This window comes from Brachyhypopomus gauderio, chromosome 5 (assembly GCF_052324685.1).
Source record: "Brachyhypopomus gauderio isolate BG-103 chromosome 5, BGAUD_0.2, whole genome shotgun sequence".
In the NCBI taxonomy this organism is placed as follows: Eukaryota; Metazoa; Chordata; class Actinopteri; order Gymnotiformes; family Hypopomidae; genus Brachyhypopomus; species Brachyhypopomus gauderio.
Genome location: NC_135215.1, coordinates 32817489 through 32842876, shown reverse-complemented (window position 1 = coordinate 32842876; position 25388 = coordinate 32817489). Strand labels below are relative to the sequence as shown.

General features: G+C 43.3%; 1 protein-coding gene across 1 annotated transcript; it reads right to left on the bottom strand.

Moving 5' to 3' along the window:
* Window positions 1–841: 841 nt before the first annotated feature.
* prtgb (protogenin homolog b (Gallus gallus)) lies at window positions 842–23757 on the bottom strand. Its single transcript, XM_077007240.1, has 19 exons — window positions 23622–23757; window positions 22674–22973; window positions 19219–19363; window positions 18879–19012; window positions 18226–18522; window positions 17872–18031; window positions 17489–17736; window positions 15700–15864; window positions 15179–15493; window positions 13485–13670; window positions 11191–11286; window positions 10776–10962; window positions 10420–10547; window positions 8944–9114; window positions 8280–8462; window positions 7884–8007; window positions 7655–7793; window positions 7430–7543; window positions 842–3512 (listed from the first exon to the last, which is right to left on the bottom strand). Exons 1-19 carry the CDS (start codon window positions 23686–23688, stop codon window positions 3180–3182), a joined length of 3492 nt encoding a protein of 1163 aa, XP_076863355.1. The 5' UTR covers window positions 23689–23757; the 3' UTR covers window positions 842–3179.
* Between the last annotated feature and the right edge of the window lie 1631 nt (window positions 23758–25388).

Sequence of the window (25388 nt, the reverse complement as noted above, 5' to 3'; positions counted from 1 at the left end):
CTGAAAATATTTAGTAAAGCCACGTAAATGTGTAATATTTATTAGACACGAGTCTATTTCTCTCCCGATATTAAGGGCACGTTTTTCTGTGTTGGTGGAGAGAATGCTGGAATGTGCTGGAAGGTGATGACGTATCTGCAGCTTTCACTGCCGCAGGGTTTCTTTCAAAATGATGGTTGTAACCATAACAATATAAATAAGCATATGTCATTCTCTTTTTAGAGGCATTTAAGATAATACTTTTAGAGAAAATTTGAGATGGATAAATGGAACATCTTAACCACCAGCATCTCTCTGACAGTATACAGTCATTATTCATTATTATTTCACAGGCCATCAGGCTTGTTAACTCATCACTTACTACGTCTCCCCCCGACTGGTTTAACTTTTTTTTTATAAATATGCACCTTACAATTACAATTACACCTTACAAGCACCTAATGCTGCTACCATAATTTGCACAGAATTACTGCTGTCTACACGTGTATACACATACTTGCACATATACACATACACTTTAAGCACATTCACAGAAGATATCTCTATATAATTTATAGTTTTTTTATTTTATTCTACTGTTTTGTCCCCCTATATAGTTTATTTTTTATTCTATTCAATATACTTTGTATCTTTTTCTGTTTTTGTATATAACCTAAACTGACTGGTGAATGGAGGAACACCAAAGAAAGAATTTCATTGTACAGTGTAACTACTTGTTTCTGCTGTGTGTGCACATGACAATAAATTCTTGAATCTGAATTATTCTATAAAAATAAATCACAGCAGCATAAGACAATGACAACTTTCAAGAAATATTTTTTTATTCAACTGCATTGTTCTGACCACCATCAGTATGCATTAATGAATCACTTTTATGTAGGTTTTGAAAGAACACAACATTTTTGGGGAACCAACATTTTAGTGACATAAAGCTTGTTAATATTAGAAAATGCAAAGTAACAAATGATTGGGCCACATCCGTTCAAAGCAAAGAAAATGCACAGAGAATTTCTTTGGCAAGTTAGGGAAAAGGTTCTAAAAACAAAATATTAAATAAGCATTCCTTTTTGTTCTACATGTTTGTAATGAGTCGCTAATGCAAATAAACTTCCAGAAGTCCAAACAAGAATACATACAATAGCCAGAGGAAACAAAAAAGAAATACAGAAATGAAAACTCACACATCCCATATGAAACGTCCCATTTAGTCTGTGCATTCAGCAGTATATTCACATGCAGCCTTTTCCATTTTCTAGCATTTCATTCTGAATGTAGCACATCTGAAAATGAGTCTTTAATATGGTGCAGTAGTCAAAACAAGATGCAGCTTTATGACACTAAAAAATCACAGTCTACTCAGTTTACTATGGTGACTTTAACAATCTTTGGTATAGATTATTTGTTTACTCAAAACATGTCAAAAGCTGATTTTGCTGCACCTCACTTAAAAGGGTTGTCTCCAAACTGCTTGATTAAACACTGCGATATTGTGTCTCACTGTCAAACTCCACAAATAATTCAAATTCCAAATCGCACAGTGATTTCTCAGTCATACATGTCATCATGTGACAATCTTCGGTTCTGTGACACAAGGAAAGCAAGTACTCAGTATGTCTGTGACCAACCCCATTAAAGAAGTAAACAACTCTTTGGATAATAGCATCCGTCACCACTGCTGATAGATCTACAATCTACAAGAGAAAACTCATAAAGAAAATGTTGCATTCGTCAAACAGATAAATGCTAAAGCTAACTTGGAACAATGCATTCCCTAAAGCTGTAAAGCTGTAATGACATTCATTGTGGCACTTACAATATACAGAAATATATAGATGTAGATATATATGTATGCATATCTTTGGAGGTAACAGCATGTTGGCATCAGTCCACATCTCTGTGTCGTTCATTCATTCATTCTTTGGATCAAATATCTTTTATTCATATATTGCAAATCGGCCCTTCCACTATAAGGCCATTATGTTAAAGCTTTTGAGGTTTGATGCACTGAAACACCAGGGCATCATTTTTTCTTCTTATTTAAAAGAAGAGAAAAAAGAAAAAATAAGAATAACCAAAGTATACTGAAACTGAAGCCCTCCACAGAAGATACATATACAAATTAACACTCAAACTGAGGTGAACGTTATCACAAATCATTCTTAGCAAAATGGAAAAAAAATTAAACCTAGCTTAAATACGGTATTCCAAAATAAAAGCGGACCATATATATGATCCATCAACAAAATTAGAAGTATATCACTTAAAACACAGTAAATTATTGTTCTCAATTATCCACACAACATAATGCTGTTCAGAGGAGGTAGAACGGAAAAGCTAACAGTAAAGGTAAGCAGCATGAGAAGAATTACTGCTAAAAATAACAGTTAGCTGGCTGTCCATAGAGATCATGCCATACGTTTATCTTTAAGCAGCTCCACTTACAACTAAATTAGGTCCTTTCCTTAAGAACCTGAGGCACCTTAACCTGCTTCATAGGAAAAAATGTGTAATAAAGTGTAAAATCTTGCACATAGAAAACATGGCTTATAACGCAGACCACGGAAGTTCTGTCAGCACGTGTTAAAAAGGCAAACTGAGGTAGGTAGAGGAAAGAGAGGATTGACCAGCCCCCTCTAGTACGTAACCTGACAGAGAAAAAGACAAAATACTTCACACAAGGGACAATAAAACATTCTATAGAGTAAAGACATTCATCATTTGGTGAGATGCGTTTTCCTCCGAGCAAGCAGAAGAACTATAGTAGTAGGAAGTACATTGGTCATAAGTAAATCCAGGTAAGGTCCAGACCCAAAAGCAGTACGTCTTCAAAGTCTTCTGAAGATTAGCCACTCTTCCTGAGCAGGGCTGAAAAAGCTTACAAGACTTGAGATACAGCTGAGGCAGTGCTCCCCCCACATTCACCCCCCCATTGAGAGGGCATCTTGAAGTAGGCATTAGTAGACTTGTTTGGTAAAGCTATTTGTACATATTTGTTGAACCCTTGAAGAAGAGGCTCGTCTTTGGCACAAAGAGCTCTCACCTCCGTTAAATTAAGGTGAGTATATCCTGAGAGAGAGAGTGCAAACTATTTTAGCCAGTACCACTGGCTTCAGGAAGCATTTGATAATGAAGTAGAACAGAAGTAGGAGCTGCTGGCGATGAGGTAGTCAGGCTGAAGCTTAGACACAGGCATTTAGAACGTGGCTAGATGTCTCCTCCTTCTGAGGTGCTTCAAAATATCTCTCTGTAGCAAAATCTCCTGTGGAACTCCTCCCATCTTCACCCACAAAGGACTGCTGACAAGTGTCAGGGCTGCTGGTTTCTACCTCGTCATGAGAAAAGTTTCCAGAATCACCCGTCTCTCTGCTGCCCTCACTGGTCTGAGAGCTCTCCGACTCCCCCAGTGGACGATAGAGGATTTGCAGAGAAGAGGGCTGGAGAGGAACTGCCTGCTCTTCCTCATATTGCAGCACTGTCTTACCCACTTCATAATAGCAGCCTCGCTCCACAACCTGGAATACAAGGACATTCATATATGTTTATAAAATAATATCAATAATTTGTAGTCTCTGTTTATAAAATCTGCAATTATTTTGTTCAAGTTTCAAATATTATTACACTTATATATTGAGCTTTTCATAATAGACATTGTTATAAAACAGTGCTCCACTGTTCTCAGTTCAGACTGTGAATGATCAAGCCAAGCATGAAGAAAAGCATAAAGAACAAACCTCAAAATCTAACACTCAAAAATGGAGGAAATCACATTATCCATATTAAACAAAGTGTAATAATATTCCTGATGTTCTTATTCTGAATGTTACCTGGGTCTTATTCTGAATGTTACCTGGGTCTTATTCTGAACGTTACCTGGGTCTTATTCTGAACGTTACCTGGGTCTTATTTGAAATGTTACCTGGGTCTTATTCTGAACGTTACCTGGGTCTTATTCTGAACGTTACCTGGGTCTTATTCTGAATGTTACCTGGGTCTTATTCTGAATGTTACCTGGGTCTTATTCAAAATGTTACCTGGGTCTTATTCGAAATCTTACCTGGGTCTTATTCTGAACGTTACCTGGGTCTTATTCTGAATGTTACCTGGGTCTTATTCTGAATGTTACCTGGGTCTTATTCTGAATGTTACCTGGGTCTTATTCAAAATGTTACCTGGGTCTTATTCGAAATCTTACCTGGGTCTTATTCTGAACGTTACCTGGGTCTTATTCTGAATGTTACCTGAGTCTTATTCTGAATGTTACCTGGGTCTTATTCAAAATGTTACCTGGGTCTTATTCGAAATCTTACCTGGGTCTTATTCTGAACGTTACCTGGGTCTTATTCTGAATGTTACCTGGGTCTTATTCTGAATGTTACCTGGGTCTTATTCTGAACGTTACCTGGGTCTTATTCTGAACGTTACCTGGGTCTTATTCTGAACGTTACCTGGGTCTTATTCTGAACGTTACCTGGGTCTTATTCAAAATGTTACCTGGGTCTTATTCGAAATCTTACCTGGGTCTTATTCGAAATCTTACCTGGGTCTTATTCGAAATCTTACCTGGGTCTTATTCGAAATCTTACCTGGGTCTTATTCGAAATCTTACCTGGGTCTTATTCTGAATGTTACCTGGGTCTTATTCTGAATGTTACCTGGTGTCACGCTACGGTCCCCGAACCCTTCCTTTTGGGGCGTGTGTTAACGTTGTCTGTGTCTACTCGTCTGCGTCAGTGTAGCTCCGTGGGTGCGGGTGTGTCTTGTCATTATCCGTCTCACCTGTGGCTCGTCTCGTCATCACGTGGGGTTGATGTGGTCTGTTTATTTAATGTGCGTTCGCGCAGTGTCTTGTGCTCGTCGTTGTCTATGTCTGCATGTTGCTGTGTGTGTTGGATGTTTAACGTGCGCTATTGCGCAACCGTCAGAGAAATAAAGTGTGACGTTTGTAAGGGAAAAACGGATTCTGTGTCTCGTCCGTCTGTCGTCGCCCAGCGTCACAGAACGACGAGCCGACCAGAGACACCATGCCGGGATACACCACCCGACCTAAGAAGGGGAGGAGGCCCAGCAAGCACCACCACGCCTCTTCCCCTGCACAGCACCGCGGAGCCCCCGTCACCCTCGAAGCGATGCAGCAGGACCCGTTATGTGAGATCATGCTGCTCCGGGCTCGGGAAGCCAAGACGGAGGAGTTGGCGGACTATTTCCGCGAGACCGCGGTGCGGTTGTGGAAGGAGCGTCACCCCTCTCCCTCCAGAGACCTCTCACCTCTGCGGGTAGGCTCCCTCGAGCTCTGCTCCACGGAGAAGACCCCCGAGAGCGAGTTCGAGGGGGCGGAGTCTCCGGACGAGGAGGAGGAGGAAGAGGACCGTCCACCCTCTATATGTTCCGCGCCCACCGTAGATTATGGCGAGGGAGAAGAGGAGGTGGACTATCCCCACTCCGTGTGCTCCGCCCCAACCGAATACTACGGTGAGGGTGAGGAGGAAGACCGTCCCCCTTCCGTGTGCTCGGATTATACCGAGTACACGGACAGCGAGCGGTACACCGAGGAAGAGGAGGGCTCCTACAGGGAGGAGGAGACGCCGCCCCCTTCGGAGCTCTCCGCCGGGACGGTGAAAAGGAGGAGTCCAGATGTGGGCTCATCCCCCGAGCGCTCCCAAGTCAGCGAAATGGACTGTTCCCGGGGTGGCAGCTCGGGGCAGCCCATGAGCTGGAGCCGTGGTAGTGAGGAGGCGATGGAGGACGAAGGCACTACAACTGCCGGACCCAGAGGGAGATCCCAGGGCGAAGATGGACTCCCATACGGCCCACCGAGGGGAGGGGCCAGCCGCGCTGCATCTGGCGCGTCCGCCAGCCGCGCTGCATCTGGCGCGTCCGCCAGCCGCGCTGCATCTGGCGCGTCCGCCAGCCGCGCTGCACCTGGCGCGTCCGCCAGCCGCGTTGCGCCCGGTGGAGGGTTTGCAGCGAGGGCAGGAGGAGCACCGCCCACCGCAGCGCCTGCAGCACCAGCAGCTCCCGGTCTCTCTCCCCTGATCGCTCTCCTCCTGGCGCGCAGCCTGGCGCCACTGTCATGTGTGTCCGTTCCTGTTTTCGTATGTATTCCCGTATGTTTGCCTAATCTCCTTTTCCCTTTCGTGCCTCTGTGTGTTAATGTTCCTGTTTGTGTGTTTGTACATGTCCCGTTAAATGTGTCTAACGTGTTTTCCCCGGTCTTCCCAGGGAGGGTGTTCTAGGCTGTTCGTGGCGGATTCTCCACCGAGGGCGGTCATCTCCCAGACGCAGGACTGGGCGCTTCGGATCCGCCCATCGACGTGGGTTCGGGGCACTCGGTCCTGTTGGCACCCCGGGACGGGTAGTGCCCTTGGTGGGGGCGTCTGTCACGCTACGGTCCCCGAACCCTTCCTTTTGGGGCGTGTGTTAACGTTGTCTGTGTCTACTCGTCTGCGTCAGTGTAGCTCCGTGGGTGCGGGTGTGTCTTGTCATTATCCGTCTCACCTGTGGCTCGTCTCGTCATCACGTGGGGTTGATGTGGTCTGTCTATTTAATGTGCGTTCGCGCAGTGTCTTGTGCTCGTCGTTGTCTATGTCTGCACGTTGCTGTGTGTGTTGGATGTTTAACGTGCTCTATTGCGCAACCGTCAGAGAAATAAAGTGTGACGTTTGTAAGGGAAAAACGGATTCTGTGTCTCGTCCGTCTGTCGTCGCCCAGCGTCACACCTGGGTCTTATTCGAAACGTTACCTGGGTCTTATTCGAAACGTTACCTGGGTCTTATTTGAAATGTTACCTGGGTCTTATTTGAAATGTTACCTGGGTCTTATTCTGAATGTTACCTGGCTCTTATTCTGAATGTTACCTGGGTCTTATTCTGAATGTTACCTGGGTCTTATTCTAAATGTTACCTGGCTCTTATTCTGAATGTTACCTGGCTCTTATTCTGAATGTTACCTGGGTCTTATTCGAAATCTTACCTGGGTCTTATTCGGAATGTTACCTGGGTCTTATTCGGAATGTTACCTGGGTCTTATTCGAAATGTTACCTGGGTCTTATTCTGAATGTTACCTGGGTCTTATTCGAAATGTTACTTGGGTCTTATTCGAAATGTTACCTGGGTCTTATTCGAAATGTTACCTGGGTCTTATTCGAAATGTTACCTGGGTCTTATTCGGAATGTTACCTGGGTCTTATTCGGAATGTTACCTGGCTCTTATTCGGAATGTTACCTGGCTCTTATTCGGAATGTTACCTGGGTCTTATTCGGAATGTTACCTGGCTCTTATTCGGAATGTTACCTGGCTCTTATTCGGAATGTTACCTGGCTCTTATTCGGAATGTTACCTGGCTCTTATTCGGAATGTTACCTGGCTCTTATTCGGAATGTTACCTGGCTCTTATTCGGAATGTTACCTGGCTCTTATTCGGAATGTTACCTGGCTCTTATTCTGAAGGCGCTTGTCTGCACTGTTGAAGATGCTCCACTTCCATGTTCTCTGCTGATTGCTACTAATGGGCCCGTTACAATTGATCATTAACGCTGTCCCACCCTGAAAATAATCATTGATGCAAATTGTGTTTAAAATCAAAAGGTGTCTGTGCTCAAATCATGCCATTAAAGAGCTATTATAAGAGGTTTAAGCCATTCTTCAATATCTTACCTTAGAGTCAATAAAGTGGTTTCCCACCATTGGTACCACAACTTCAGAATTGTCTGCCTGGTGATGACTACCTGATGGCGTACAGTTCTGTATGACTTCACCACTCAACCGTCCAGTAATCTTTGAGGATGGGAATTTCCTGCAGAAACAACCAGATGTAGGTTAAATGCCCTTTGCACGGTTGCACAGCACGTGATTGAAATCTAAGATCTCCAAAGGTCTCACATACCTTGCTTTGCTTTTAGCAATCAGGATAAATATACAGATAATGATGCAGGCCAGAGCTATACACACTCCAATAATAATACCAGTCATAGATTTCTCATCAAGGTGATATAAGCCATTTGTGAAAGCTGCAAAAGAAATAACCAAAAGAAATGCATTTACATATCACGTTTTTTTGTCAATAAATAAATAAATAAATCAGAAAAAAACAAAAACAAACCATATGTGAAAATTTTAGCCAAAATCAAAGTTTTGTTGTGTGTTAGGTCAGGCTAAAGACAGAAAATAAGACTTTCGCAGCACTCTAATCAATAAAGAAAGAAATAAGCTAAACAGAGCAATACAGCCTCTTGCACAAACCTCTCACATGCAAGTGTAATGCAAGCAGAAAATGTAGCACCTGTAGTCTCAGCCTGGCTGTAGGTATGACGAGGGATTTTGCCTTGGTGATTTTTGCCCTTGAGTACAGGGAGTTCCACCATGCTGGAGAAAGGGCCGTCACCTGCCTGGTTAGAGGCGGAAACCTTCACCAGGTAGACATTACCTGACTCCAGCTTCTCCAGCAGAGCCATAGTATTGCTCCCTGGAAGTTATGACACAGATGTTTCAGTCTTTAGATCATTTTCATCAATGATGTTAAGAATAAAAACCTAGTGGAGTTCAAAATGTAGCTACATCCTGTAACCGAGCATTACATTTTATTATATGCACAAAGCACAATGGTTTACTGTTCATTTGCAAGACCTTCTCTTTTGTAAGACAATATCTATATCAGCTTCTCTTTTGTAAGACAATATCTATCAGCATAATAAAGACTCTAAGTTTCTTATGAATCTTATTAACACATTTTATTGTAATACACCTTAGTGATGGAACAACCTTCAGTATTTGCCCATGCTAGTGTTTCTAATATGTTTTATTACTCGTTAACTAATTAATTAACTCTATTATTTTATTCCTATCCCTCGTGCAAACATCAGTTCACACATCTATAGCTTCAAAAAGCTGTCACGGATCACACTTTATACCGAGTATTACACTTGTGACAGTCTGCACCATCATACCTTCTCTCTGCAAGACCTGCCACTCTCCCGCTAGCCACGCCCTCTGGGAGGCGTACAGAACGGTGTAGTGCGTCACGGCCAGGTGGGCTTGCAGAGGCTGCTTCCAGGACACCAGCGCGGTGTCCTTCTCTATCAGGGTGGCTCTCACCGCCAGCGGAGGGCAGGAGGGCGCTGGAACACAGAACTGCACTTAACACAGCCACATAGCAGAGGAAACATTCCCACAGCGAAGGGTTCAGATTTCACTGTTGCAAATATGCATTATGTGGATATGTAGGTCTAATTTATATTCATGTAGCAGTAGTATTCAGGAAGAACGGGGATGTAATAGATTTTAGTGTATGAGTTACCAGAGGTGGGACCAAGTCAGTGTTTTGCAAGTCTCAAGTAAGTCCAAGTCTTTATCCTCAAGTCCCGAGTCAAGTCTCAAGCAAAGACAGTCAACTCAAGTCAAGTCTCGAGTCAAGACAAGCAAACGTCCCAAGTCTGAAACTTGGAATTTCAAGTCCTTTCGAGTCTTTTTTTTTTACAGGCACCAACGTTTTACGAATGCTACGCTGATGCGTTTCTTTACTTGTTTTGTTGGTGTCCGCCAGCCAAAAGATGACAGATCATTTACATTTTATCTTTTCTTAATTACATAAATGTACTTAAACAAGAATGTTTCGTTACATCATTTTACACGAAAATATTGAAAATATTGAAGCGCACAAGCTTCATCATAAGCAAAATGCTGTCATTACGAATGGTTATTCTAAACATTTGGATAAAATGTTTAAATATAGACTAATAAAAGGTTAGGGTTATTTTTTCATTGTTTTCTGTTATTATTATTGTTATTGTGGGGTCACAGTGTAGGCTACTATTGTTACCTGGAGATTCAGTGGGGTCACATATTCTGATGGCGGCCGTCAGTATTGGTGACCCCAGTTAAAAAGGCTCACCTGCATGGACGTAATTTTGATTTCAAAGGTGGGGGGGACATGGATTCGTCACTATTTAAATATTTGGTTTTAACCGTAAAAACTGAGGGGGACCAAAACCGGCTTTTGAAAAAGTGGGGGGGACATGTCCCCCCCGTCCCCCCCCCAAATTACGTCCGTGCTCACCTGTACATCCCATTCATGATTTCTTTGTTGGCTGCAGTGGTGAGGGGATGGTAAATCTTGTTTAAGTACATTTATGTAATTAAGAGACGATAAATGTAAATATAAACATCTGTCATATTTTGGCTCGTGGACACCAACAAAACGAGTAAAGAAAGTGCATCAGCATAGTTTACGTAGCATTCGTAAAGCGTTTGTGCCTCTGAACAGAAACTGTGAAATAGTGCCCCCTGTGGTCACAAAACTCGACGGTCACAGAATCTGGTGTAACGCCGGTCTGCGTCAGAAGGACGGAAATGACACACTGACATGCATGGAGAAATGGCAAAAATGAACTGAAATGTGATCAAGGTTTGGTCCATTTTATCACCTTCTAAGAAGGTTCTCTCATAAATGGGAGAACTCCAGGCACTGGACATTTGATCCATGTGTAAGCGCACCGCAAACTCATAACGTGTGTTGGGCTTCAGATCCTGCACCAGCACAGTCTGCTCAGGTCTGCACAGAGTATGACAGAACATCAAACAGAGAACCCTGCACCAGCAGCTCTGAGAACATTCATAATGTTGGTGTGGGCATGCAACACACAAGCTGTGTTTGTAATCAAGGTAGAAACCGAGCCTGAATCGATCCAATTTAGTTAATTAGGTCTTACAAGAAATATTCCAGCAAGAAAAAGTCTTCCAGTGTAATTTCTGAATTCGTATTTGGTTGCACTGGACTCACGTTTGGAGGTACTGTACGGCAGAGGCGTTGTATGGGGCCACGGGGCCATATCGGACAGTGTAGCTGAGTGGTTTTCCAGAGCTGAAGGCAGGACGCCCCCAGCTGAGCCCCACTGCTGCAGAGCTGTTTGCCTGAGCGTGGACGTGGTCCGGAGCTGGTAGAGTGGCCAACCTCCGGTTGGGAGTGGCTGAAAATAAAACATGGTCAAGCACAGCTGCACAAAAACAAACAACAACAACAAAATCCTGACATGAAATCTACAAAATGTTTGTGCGGGCAGAAATATTGGAATAGACATCTAAAAACAATGACATTACATTTCTAATAGCTAGAATTTAAATTCTCAACACGTTTTAATCTGTTATTCAGTTTTCTGGTGTGATTTTGATGCTCAGTGTTTTCCAGGTGCACGTACAAGGACATCCAGGAGTGGAGACAGCCTGGCGTGCCTCATAGCCGTCGCCATGGACGCTGTAGGCAAGGACCTTCACGTGGTACTTCCTCCTTGGATCTGCACAATGACACAAACACAACCATGTCAAATGTTGTTTGTCTTCGGCTGTCCAATCACAGAATACGAACAACTGTATGAATCCCATAAGACAAATGGGCACGGACTTGAAGAGAGTTCATCCTTAAATCTTCCCGTGCCTGAAATGTCCACCAGGAAGTCAAACAGCAGACAAGATGGCGGTCGTTGTGATGGTTCTGCACTGAACCCACTCTGCTCCTTTGTTGAAGTCCACTCTCTAACTACAGGTCATCGGTCAACATGACAATAATTAGCAGTCAGGGCTCTGGTCATTGGTAAATGCTAATTATCATCTGTTCGACCTTAGGAGGGTCTCATTTCAACGATTGCATCCAGAGTTAGTTCACATTCTAATGGCATTTTGAACAAATCCAATTTAACTAAACAAGCTTGTGTCAGGTCATGGTTTCTCTGAAATGTCTTTTAACTCTTATTAGAAGTGAAAAGATCAGGACAGAGTCATTGCTGTTCAGGCTAGAACAGCTATGAATGAAATGCTATTTTACACATAAAATGTGACTAAAACACCTTGCACTGTGGTTAAATTTTAAACTGCAGTTTACTGACCACAATCATTTAGATTTGATAGACTATGAGAATATTGTGCTTCATTAAATCAAAACTTACTGACAATGCTCAAGATCAGAAACTGGACCAGTTCAAAATACAAAATGTGTGATGTCTTGCATATTACAGCCATTTGCCACAGGCCACAGGCAATTACCCAGATCATATAATCGTATAGCTTAATCTTATGACATACGTATAAGACTGACTATAAGTTTATGCTATATACATGATTGGAAATATAACATTTTAAAGTAGTCCTTGTGTATTTTTATAGTAATGCATTGATTGTCATGTGTGATGTATTGTTACCAAATCCTAAACATTTATTTTGACCAAGAAAGACTAAGCTTTTCCTAATTTTGTCTATTTTGGTGTTTAGCTGCTGCTTCTGAGGAGGAGTCTGGCTGGGTTTTGGTAGTGTGGGAGGTTTAGGGTAAGAAGTGTCTGGGGGTAGAGGTGAGAGGTCGTGGGGCACCGTCCCAGGCGCTTTTCAGCTGCCCTGGATTGCCCGTCTCCAGGGACATCGGGCTTATGACTTGAGGTCTAGAGGTCAACCCCAGATAAAACTTCATGTTCATGGACATGTCGAGTGAGTTAGGATAAGGACCAACATGCCTTTAGGATCAACCAAACATGATGAAAGCAAGGGAGAGATTGGGAAGTTAAACACCGGAAACACCTCTACCCGACATTTATAAAACAAACAAATGTTTTTAGCCATGTAAAATTACTTTTGACCAAAAAGGAAATATAGGATTACATAAATAATTCTCTTTTTGAGTAAGATCTATTTGGTATAGAGGCCAGAATTCCTTAATCTTCCTTTTCCAACAATCAACGTTGAAGTAAAATGATTTTGAATCCTGAGTTATTTTCTCTAAGGTCTCTGCCCATCACCCTGCTTTGTGTCCAGCTCAAACCAATAGCCACAGCCTTTGTTTGAGCTGCAGTGTCCAGCTGGATGGAGGGAGGGAGAGATGGAGGGATGGAGGGAGGGAGGGAGGGAGTGATGCTCCACCCCAGCCCCATGCACAATAGATGGCCATGATGGAGCCAGGGACAGAGATGGGAAAAGGGAAGGGAGAGACATCTGGCCAGTGACCTCTGACACCAAGAGGGTGTGGGTTGCACCCACAAAGCCAATGGCGAACTGATCAAACACACCATGCGTAAGTAACAACAGATCAATATCAAGTATTGATCAGAAAGAAAATGGAAAAGCCTAATCTGAAAAAGTGTTAAGGCTACAAATCCCTAAAAGTAACGGCCATGGGAATTTAACACGATAATCCACAAAAAACATTGTACTTTTTCTTAGGTATGCCTTGCCAACATAAAATATACAGTGATAAAACATTCTGACATGTGTGAAGTACATTTGTAATTTTATGATGCATAAAATATCATATTAGTAACCACACACCCACTAGAAAAAGTGTTAATACATTGAAAAAAAGTAATTAAATGCATCTTTATGTGACTGATAAATATGTGTACTACAATAACTCCAATGCATTTGTGCTCTTAAGTATCTTATCTCTTAAGTAGCTACAAAGTGCAGCATCAAATAGGATCCAATATGACCAAAAATAAATAATGCCACTCACCAAGTCCTGCAATAGTGTGCTGGTAGTCCTGTGGGCGGAGCTGGATAGTTAAGTTCTCTGATTGGCCATCGGGATAACAGGAGAGTTTGTAACCCTGGACCACGGCATCGCTGGCTGTAGGATGCCAGCGTACAGTAATGGAAGTGCAGTTGAAGGGTTCTAGCTGCACATTAGGGGCCGGTGGCACTGCGAAAACAAGACAGCAGAAGACAGTTCACGGTTAACAGTAGACAGTGAAGATCCACTCACCCCCACACGTACATGAGAAGGCACGCGAGGAGCACAAATGAGCCATTACACCCTCATTCCTCACTCTCATAACTACTCACTTTTGTTTTGGTGCAGGTGCTAAATAATTCACAGTGGTGGCTGAACAGCGTGCCTTACGGTTAATCAATAACTTAAGATTATTATTAACTAATAGGCATCGTTTAGAGGTTAACAAATACAGTCTTACCCAGTGACTGTCCAATGCAATATGGTCAGAGAGGTACGTATGTAGTATGACCCAGTTAACCCAATCTCAAATGACAATTTATAGATCACACAGGAATTCTCTGTGAGTCAGTTTCCATGCTTACATTTGCATTTGTACACTGAATGGCTGCTTCTAATGGTATTTGTATGGCAATGTGCAATTAATGGTGTGCTGTTCTTAGTATAGTAACTAAGATCAGTGTCACTGAATGGATGAAAATGACTTTCTTTCCTGCGAGGACAGTAGCCAGGAATATAATCAATAAGTGACTCTAAGAGAGAATGCTAAAGGCAGATTAGTCAATGGTAAATAAATAAAGAGTTTCGACTGAACATTTCGACCAGTAAAGCATCTCAACTCATTGATTCAGTGGCTTTGAATTGCTCTCAAGTCACGGATGCGATCGATCACATAGTGACTTCTGTAGTGACATGACCAATGGCTATACAAAACGTGTACTACATCAGAGTCAAGCTCCTAGACGAAATACAAACTAACGTTATTACACAATTTAATCACAGAAAATATCAGTTTTACTTTAATCTCGCAGTATGATTTGACTTTGAATTATCGTGAATATGGTATCGGGACCAATAGCAGGTCACAATACTATCGCACCTCCACCCACATTCAGAATTCCCTCCTATAATTGAATGTGTTCACATAGCCCATACGGTACACTACCACAACCACGGAAACCAAAAATCCACCATCACCGTTCTGCATTTCACTGACTCAGTACAACAATGAGTTTTGCTAGGCCAAACAGCATGCAAAGGGAGATAATTAAATGCAGTTGGGGTCCCTGGCCCTGGCCCTGAAACAGCCCTATTCTTCTCCATGACTGCATGTAGCCTGGGGCCCTCTCCTTTATGACCCATGACTGCACTGGTCCTCAGCTCCTAACTGACAGGTCAGGTCAGAGGTCACTAGGCAAGAAAATGCCGTGCCTTTGACAATGTGGTCAGCCAGCAGCTGGCAGGTTATACGCTGCTTCCTTTGCTCTGCCACACTTCCGAGCAATAATAAACTATTAATACCCAAGACGTAAACCCAAACGCTCGAGTCTCTTGATGGAGATTAAACAAAGCAAACTGCGTTAGAACACAGCAGCTCAGTTTTGTCGGGTAACAGCGAAGGTTAGTATGATCACATTCCTTTTATCGCTGCTGTGGTAGCCAGACTGTCAGTGTTTGAGTTTGGGTGGCACTCTCACCGGTGGTGCTGGAGGCTTTGGGCGTGCGGTGGGAGCTCCAGGCCGAGGGCTGGCTCCATCCGGCGCGGGTGGACACGGCCAGGCGGAGCAGATAGATGGTGTCCGGCTGCAGGCCTTGGAGGAGGTGCTGTGTGGAGTTCTCCCCCTCGCCGGGCAGCTCCAGTGAGCTCACCTGGTCATCCGCGGCGGTGCGGAAGGAGAGGCGGTAGGCGGAGACACGCCCACGGCTCAGCTTGGCAGGAAGGGGCTGCCAGGACACCAGGATATCGGTGGGACTGCGGCTGGAGAGGCTGAGCTCAGGAGCGCGGACCGGCACTGGGAAGGAGAAAGTGAGTGGGACTTCAGCTGTGTGTCTGAAACGTCATATACCGAAGCCGGACTCATATCATGGTGTAATCTGGGAGTTAAAACATCTCCCCATTTGTCCTTCATGATCCAAATGTGAAAGGAAACACGCAGGCGGGCTCGTAACAGAGAGGCAACACTAGGTCTGCTCTGAGCGTGTGCGGCGCTGAACTCACCGTCCTCCAGTGTCTGCTGGCTGACTTGCTCAGACATGCGGCTGGCTCCCATGGGCATGTAGGCCACGATATAAAACGTGTAGCTGCCCGCCGGCTCCAGATCGTCCACGATGTGGCTGGTGGTGTCATTCCCGATCACTGCCTGGTACTCTTCGTTGTTCAGACCTGAGTTTACAAGCACGCACGTAAATTTCACTGGCAGACACCCATTTTGTCGATGTTATATCCAGGTGAGAGCACCTGGAGATGTTAGATCAAACTCAACAAGAACCACAAGGTGAACATGAAAGTTGGAGATTTCATCACCACCATTTTGGTCAATATGCTATAAAAAGTGGACGGGCCTTAATGTATAAGCTTACAAAGTTATTAGATGAACTCATCAGCATGATATATCAGATATATTAGATTAATCAGACTTAATGATTTAAAGTCTGCAAGCAATTTATAAAGATTTTTTGTGATCATTAAATAAAATTTTAATTTGAACAACCTGTGTAGCTTCTTTAAACCAAAACAGGGCATGGCCTGAAGGGTCTGTTATAGTCAGACATCACGCAAGTGTTTTGAAACCCTTGTTGGCAGAAAGAAGAGCTATTTTCTGTTTACTCTAAATCCCCCTTTCCTTTCAAACATCTTTGCTAATACATACAAGGGTACATTCCACTTAAAATACCCCTCATTCCTGCCTAAAGGGTCTCTCCACCAAAAAACCTTATTAAACACTTCAGGCTACAAGCAGACCACAACATTACACAATTCACTGCTGTGTACTAATCACAAATGAAACACTTTGTGTCAAGTCCTAATCAAATTCTGGCACATATAATAAAAAGTTAATTTTCTGGAGTGCTGTAGCAGCTGCAATACATTTTCTTTAACTAGAGTTCACCGCCATTATGTGGTTTTGAGAACTGTTTCAGCATGTGTAAATATGCTCTACCACTGTAGTCGACAAACTTGACCATGCAGTCCCATTCTTATTCTTTCTTATTGAGGAAATCTGAAGATGATGACCTCAGTATGAGCCATCATTTGAAAAATTACATTTCTACATTAACATATATCGATTTTTGCAGGCTAATAAGAAAATGATGCCACAAGCCCAAAACTCAAAGTGTTTTATGTGCCTTTAAGAGTAACAGGAGCTCTGAGTGGACAATAGCTATCCTCAGCCCTCCTCTGCCCTGACCTCACAGTTGTATGGCAATAACAGATGGCCAACATTGCACATCCTTGACTTTCACATGGCTGGGACCTGCAAGCTTTAGTGCTCTCCTGCGTCTGCCACTCTGAAACAGCCCCAGGACTTGTTTCCTGCTTTTTTTTTCACTGCATGTTTCACATAATCTGAGCTGCACAATTCATGAATATTGTATCTTAATCGCTTCATGGTCAAAAAAACAAGCAAAACATAAATAATTATGCAATAATGGCCCAAGCAAATGAGCAAATTAAATACCCGCTTAATTTTGTCAAAATACAGTATTTTTATGGAAACCTCTGATAGCTAGAAAGATATACTTGAGCAGCGAATCATATGTGCTAATATGACTTTGGTGCTGCTATGACTTTGCTGCTGTCAGTCCAACAATTTAGGAGCTAGTGCACAATACGTTAGTCCAAAACAATTAACTTCACATACACTCAGTTCCAAAGCAAAACTGTAGTGAATCCAGATGTGTTTATGCAGCACAGGTGTGGAACTGGGTCTCCGTTTAACGTTACTCATCACTCGGGTCCTTGCCCTTTGGGTCCACCCCTCCCCTCCCGCTCTTCCTCCACACACCTTCCGCCTTCATGTAGTGCACGGAGTACGCGATGACTTTCTCGGCGTTGTACTGGGGCCTCTCCCAGGCTAGCAAGATGGCCGAGCTGGAGATCGTCTCCGCACGGACGTTGCGTGGCGCGCTGGGCCGGTCCTCTGACATGACCACGATCAGCCGAGCCATGGTCAGAACAGAGCCCTCGGAGTTCTCGGCCTGGCACTGGTAGATGGCATCGTCCTCTGGGATGATCTGAGTTATCACCAGTTTGCTGGAGGAAAAGGTTGAGGGCATCTTCAGGGACTCCTGTCACCAGTACTCTCGTACAAACTCTCGCTCACTTTTTTTGTCTTGTTTTTTTTTATCAGCATGTCGAGTAGACCGTGTGTGAATGCAGTCGAACTACCTGTGGTACATTTTAATCCTGCCGTTGGAGTGAATGGCTTCTCCGTTCTTCAACCAGGTGATGCGGGGAGCGGGCACTCCCTCCGCCTGGCAGCTAAAGCGCGCCGTGCCCGCCCTGGGCCGTGTCTGGCTCTCCGGTTTCTCCACTAAAGACGGGGGCACTGTGAGGGAACACATTCACATAACGAGTACAGAGTCCTGGGTTATAACAAGGTGCACAGCCTAAACATCCAGTCAATTAACTCACGAGGACGTTTGTGTCCACGTGTAAATAGACTCATGCACGCGATCGTTCAGCAAGAGCTTGTCTTGTGCAAGCAATGACATCATTGGGGGGGGGGAAAAGTCTCCTTACCAAGCACAGTGAGGTTTGCAGCAGCAACGGTGTAGTTCCTTGTGCGTGGTGTGGTTGCTCTGCACAAGTAAACTCCACTATGTTGGGCTTTCACAACGCTGATGACCAGGTTGCCATTGCCAAGCACTCTGGCCCCAAAAACATCTATGGGCTTGGAGTCAGCCCTGCTCCAGGACACTAGGGGGCGAGGGTTTCCGTCTGCTACGCACTCCAGAACAGCAGTGCGGTGCAGGCTGACACTGATGTTCTGAGGTCCTGCGATGATCCGAGGCCTCATGAGCGGCCTGGCTCCAGACGCTAAAGAGGAAACATTTCACATCAGGGTGGGAACACCACGCTTTTAGGACAGCACTGGTATCCCTGACAGCAACATGTACCACTAATTACCAGACACACATAGTTCAGGAAGAAAAAATCATGTCTGGCTTTACTAACTGGCTCAAGTCAGGAGGAAGAATGAATTAGTGAAACCAACTAGGTGATAGAATACCATGGATTTCAAGTTTAATACCTCTGCTTACATGCTTTCAGATCTGGTCAGGCTCATGCACACACACACACACACACACACACACACACACACACACACACACACACTCACACACACACACACACACTAACACACACTTACTAAAACGCTCACATAAACACACCTGGGTTGACAGTAAGCATGGCCTCTCTGCTTTTCACTCGATTAGCAATGTTGGTGGCCACACAGCGATATATCCCAGCATCCTCTGGTTTAACCTCGTGGATCTGCAAGGCTCCGTTTGGCAATACTGTGATTCTGGACATAAAACAACTCAATTATATTCACAATACAAATTGCTTTCAAAAATCTGTATTCAAACAACGCTTCCACGTTCATTCAAAGGCGTGTCTGACAAAAGGTGTGGTCAATGCTCTAAATGGCGGACCGCCATGGGTTCCTCGTTTGTATTAAAGGTGTACTACAGACCAAATGATTGCACGGCTGAATGTGAAGGTCCCCACCTCTCTGTCTCCAGGGGCAGCGCTCTTTGGTTCACTTCCCATGTGATAATGGCTGGTGGCCTGGCATTGACACTACAGGCAAACCTAGCGACAGAGCCCTCAGTAACTACCACAGGAGAGGGCTGAGTCACAAATGATGAGATATCTGAAAAAGAGACAGAGGGAGAGAGAGAGTAAGGCACAGAGAATATTCAAAATAAGTCTATATATTACACTTTTTGTGAAGAACTATTACATTTAAACAATGAGTATATAAAACAATCAGCATGGTATCCAGTGCAGTAACTCCTCTGATCAATGGATCAATAAGCGTATGGCAGTGAATGACCATTTACAGATGACCATTCATACATCATCACTAGTCAATACTTGCCCTATGGACTAGAATCAATTTATTCAAAATATTGCATTAAATTAATAGCTCTCCTCACTGACAAAGTCAATTCTCACAACATACAGCCATAGGTAACAAGCTCCTATTGGCCAAAGCAATATTGAGGGGTTATGGAAGTAAGCAAAGTAACAGATACATGAGAGATTTTAGATTGTTCTTCATCTTCTGCTCCCTCATCATCATCGTTCTGTCCATCCTTCTCCCATTGCATTTTCTCTACGCTTCACTCTTTCTCTCAAAAAAGGGTGCTAAAGAAAATCAATATATGTTCGTCCCTTGGTATAAACTCCCCCGTGTAAATCACGTTGCAAGAAGGCAGTGCGTTAAAAAGAGTTTTATTTATGCATGGAGCGTAACTACAGTTAAGTGACATTCATATAATCCAGCTGTTCTATCCATGGGGTACCACACTGAGAAGTGAACTTGCATGTGCCTTGGCTCATTGAAATATGGGTCTACACTGAATCATCTCCTCATATTAGTACTGTGATTGGGAATCTTTGATTTGCACATTCTTTGGGATCACTCTTGTTATTCTATAGACATGCCAACTCTCAGTATTGTGCTAAAATGCTTGCTTTGGATTAGCTGATCTAGTTACACAGCTGTTGCTTCCAACATAAAGAACAATGTAGTAGTTTTACATCAAAAGTCAAATTCTCACCCTGAAGATAAAGGTAAGAAGATCACACTTTCTCTTTGAACCTGGTTTCTGTCAGAAACTAAAATTATATTCATTACATTACAAAACCAATTTCTGTAGCTAAAATTTTGATTGTTGAGAAAAGAATGTCCTTTATTACAATTATGTAGGACCTAAAAAATCTCCCCCAAAATCAAAAAGGGTTGATGTAATGAACAAATCCCCTCAACCTTAAATCAGGCCTCTTTGGGCAGGCTTCAGTGGGGGAGGTTTAGCTGGCCAGTCTTGGAAGGTCAGTCAAGTCATAAAGAGAGGATCAATGCCTAGGTTACACAGGACAAAGGTTTCCTGCCAAAGGTCAGGGGTCACCTGAGCTCGTCTGTCCAGTCAATTTCATCCCGAATTTGGAGCCCCACTAATCGAATGCATTCAGAATATTTAAGTACCCAATACTGTGATGATTTTAGATGACCTGAACCTGCAGTTGACATTCTGAGGGCTTTGATGCTTATGTTTATCTTATCTTTATAGCAAACCAGAAAATATCCTGACTATATGCAATGCTATGGATAATCATATAACCAAACGATTCACTACTATTACACTGAACAGACCGTGTTCAACATGAGACCATATTTGTCAGTGGAATAACTTTATGTCAGTAGTAACATATCTGACTGCTGCTTGAGGTTCTAGTTAGGTAGCCGTAGTCTTCCATATGGGGTTAGTAGAACAGTGCCCGTGACAGACCTGCCAGGCAAACCAGACCAATCGTTGAGGCTGACGTACATAAAATAAAACACTTTACTAAATAAAAAACATTACTGAACTTCAAAGCAAACATTTGTAGGATGCAGCTCTCTCAACTAACTGTAATACAACTACAGGCATAACAGACCCACTCAGCATAAACATATCGATCCCATAAAGAACACCTGGTAAAGAGTCCTCATGCATCACTCAGGCTGAACACAGACAGCAGGCAGGCCAGGCTGTAGTGGTGGCTCACCGGCCAGCACCCCGGCGTTGGACAAAGCCAATCCCACAACCTTCCTGACCCCTAGGACTCTCCCATGGGCCCTCACACAGACTGGGAATAAAGCCGGCCAATAGCCAGACCCCCTCCCCCTCCCAAAGAAAACGAGGTTGCCCCAATATGAGGTTGCTGTGGTTACTCAAAGTTTTTAACCCTTTAGGTGCTACTGATCCTTATAATTTGTGAGCTTTTTCTTAGACTACTTCTAATCACTCAAAGTTTGAAAGGTCTTTGAGTGAAAAATCACTCAAAGTTTGAAATGCTAAGCAGTGGTAATGGGATATCTGAGATCCTGAAAAAAACCTGTACCCTCAATACAGGTTGTAAGTTTCATCACAGTTACTAATCAGTATTAAACAATTATGTCCCTTATATTTGGGGCACAAACTTTACCTCGAATTACAGCCATCTAGTATATGGTGCACAGTAGATGTAACTATATGTCTGAAAAAATACTATACTGAATAAAAAAAAACTGTCAAAGACTGAATATTTAACACCATACTGCACCTATGTAACAAAATCACTTGTTCCTCATATATTTATTTTCCCCAGAATGAGATAACACTGTGTTTAGGTAATGTCATCTCCCAAAACAGACTGAGCTCTTCCGTGTCTCTTTGTCAAGGCCAACGCTGGTCTGGCTGAATAGGCACAGCTGCCCTCTGTCCGTGGGTCTGTGGCCAAACAAACGTCCCAAGATCAGTGCGTTTGTCTTTCAGGGGACAGCCAGGGCCACATGGACAAAGGAGGCCGGAGAGAATGGCCCTTTACAGATTCCAGTGGGTAGTCAACCAGAAAACATCAGCATGGGAGGCACTGGCCTCCCTGATACCAGTGCTGAAACCCAACACAACTACAGACAAGCACATGGAGCTACAGGGCATGAACGTGTGTGTGTGTGTGTGTGTGTGTGTGTGTGTGTGTGTGTGTGTGTGTGTGTGTGTGTGTGTGTGTGTGTGTGTGTGTAAAAAACATGCTTCTCTTCCTCATTCTTTTTCATGAAGCTGAAATCTTTATGATGCTCAAGACAGACTCACCAGCCAGGCTTAAATGTCTTTTTAAAATAAGCTGGTAACATTGCACTGGCTTTAAAGCTGAATATCCAAAGCCTTACATCACTATCAATTAATGCGACATTCCAGAAAACCAGGCCAAAACGTTATGGGATGGACAAGGATCTGAGATCTGACACAAACTAGAAAAATTGTGATTCTGACAAGTCAACTTAGTGAATCCACAGAGCAAGGCCTGTCCACCAAACTCTCTGCTCCAGTCTGCCTACACACTGCTCCATTCAAATGGATGTTTTATTTAGAAAGTTAGGAGTCAATTTCATTACACCAGGCTGCTTCCATCTTCACTCTATCTCATTTACTTACTTGAGATTGTTAGGCGAGCTCGTTGGCTTAAGATGGCTCCATATCTGTTAGAAGCAAGGCACTGATAGAAGCCTTCGTCTGATTGCTCTCCGTCCCTCCTTACTAAAGAGAGATACAGCGATCCATTTGGCATGAATCGGACGTGTTCATTCTCCAACAGCCTGAGCCCGTTTTTGTGCCATCTGACGTCCACGGGCGGCTCTCCTAGCGCCTGGCAGTCCATCACTACATGATCATTACGAGACACCATCCTATCACTGGGCTCGTTTACAAAAGACAACTCACTAAAACACAAAACATCTGCAAGAGAGAAGAAGAATAAATGAGAGAATAAATGATTAGTGAAAAGCAAGAAAATGCAGAAATCTGAGGCACTAGGGTCAGTTTGAATGAAACATTATTTACAAGTCTCTAGTTTTTGAGTAAATTAAGTGCTTAGCAGACGTCACATGCTTTAATCATAACAGACTGTTGGAAATTGGAGCAAGTCTAAAGAAGAGCTCCCACTAAAGTAAGGAACAGCTCTCACGTGCTAAGATCAGCATATAAATGAATCAAATGAAGAGTCAACACTGGACTGCTGGGCAGTTTTACACGCGAATTAACGCGTCACATTTTTAACGAGGCAACTTTAAGGGAGGCAGTAACATAAAAATGTCCTAATTAGAAATAAACGAAGTTACTGTCCTATAAAAACGACAAGAACAAATAAAAACTCGGGCTGTTAGAACGTTACACTCGTGACCATGAAGAGACGCTTGAGTGTCCAGAACACGGACTAGTCTGGACCTTAACGGTACCTGAACGACGTTCTTTATGAATGTTGGACGGTGTGCAACAATAATAAAGTCACTTTTCACACTTTCTCCATTAGATACCCAAAATGTCCAGCCACCACTTCAGAGACAGAAATCCACAAACACAGTCAAAGAATAACATTTCACTTACTTGAAAAAGATAAAATCCAAAAGAAAACCAGCAACCGCTGATTTATCTTCCACTTAAAGAACGCCATTTATTGCAATTTATCCGACATTCTTTATGTCAAGAGCAGCCGCGTCTTAGGTGCGTCAAGTCCATAGCGAGGTCCGTGTCCAAATGAGACCTCTGAGCGCTCGAGCCCGGGCTCGCGGCCGCACTCGCCCTCCCCCACCACTACGTCGGCCACGCGCACCTTCTGCACAGCCCCCCGCGCGCATTGCAAGTGCGACGTTTTAAGTGGAGTGATGCCATACAACGGAATTGTAGCTCTAACACATTTAAATTTGCAACATTTCAGCAAACTCAAACGTCTAAGGCAGGGGTGCCCACAGTTTTCAGCTTGCGAGCTACTTATAAGATGACCCAGTCAGAAAGATCTACCGGGGTGGCGGCGAACGTAATTTGTTGAGCCGGGGGGGGTGTTGGTGGCGGCGAACGTAATATGTTGAGCGGGGGGGGGGGGGGGGGGGGTGGCGGCGAACGTAATATGTTGAGCGGATTGCAGATTGGCTACCGTGAATGTCAATCAAAATACAACCGTCAGTGCAGATGTGCGATTCATCTACTACTATTTTATGTGACGCGATCTACGCACATTCCTTCGCGATCGACCGACACTTCCTTCGCGATCGACCGGTCGATCGCGATCGACGTAATGAGCACCCCTGGTCTAAGGAAACTTGAAGAATAGAGTGAAAGAGAAGAATTATCCCCCCCCCCCCCCCTTCATCACATTTGGGAACCCTGTAATGAAATACCAACATGCAATATGTAAATGAAATATGTAATTGTACATGGACATTTCGACTAATTAAAAAAATATTTTGTATTTACATTTAATAAATGTTGAAGGCCACTGCTGGTTGGATTGGTTGGCCTGCTACAGTTCAGGTCACCAATATGATCTCTGCGCTCTCCCCCACTATCATGGCAGCTGCCCTGGTGTCATTATAAGAACATATAAGTGGCCACACATCAGCTCCTCAGTAAACACTGATATCGATCCAGTGAGTGTGTATTGAGAGCGTGATCTCCCCAACAACCACCACGCAGGCACACGTGGTGCTCACACAGAGGAAGGTGTGGGGGGAGAGAGAGGCCCTCCCAGTTCAGGATGTGGACAATGCATGAACAACTGTTAACTCAGCTGACCATTATCAGCATTAAGCCTCGTCTGACTATCCCATGTATAATAGAAGCGGTCACTGAGCACTTTACTTTCATTATTCTGTCCAAAAAAATCTAGAGTCGCACGTTTTAATGAATTTTCTGTTTGTTTCTTGTAATCTGGCCTTTCTGCTTGTGTGATTATCTAAATCCTCCTGTTTCATAGTCTTTTGCCTATATTAATTATTGTTTACTTGCAAAGCTCATCAGTGTTTTTACACCTTCTTAACAACATACCAAATGAAGCCACATTTTTAACCAAGTTTTAAAATATTTTCAATATTCATTTTAATTTTTTGGCTGCTCCCCATGTTACTACGTTTATTACTTTAAATTGCAATAGATAAAAAATGCTTTAATTTGCTTATTGAAAAAACAAAAACAAGTCTTCTCGAAACATATTTCAAAATATTATTGGGTTTCCTTCATAATATAAAATATTTTCCTTTATAGATATTTCTTAATTTTAAAGTCAGTTCCAGGTAGTTCCAAACACACAGGTTCCATACTGTGTTATAAATGTTCTTTACTAACACTGGTGATACATTCTGCCACAAATAACATGTT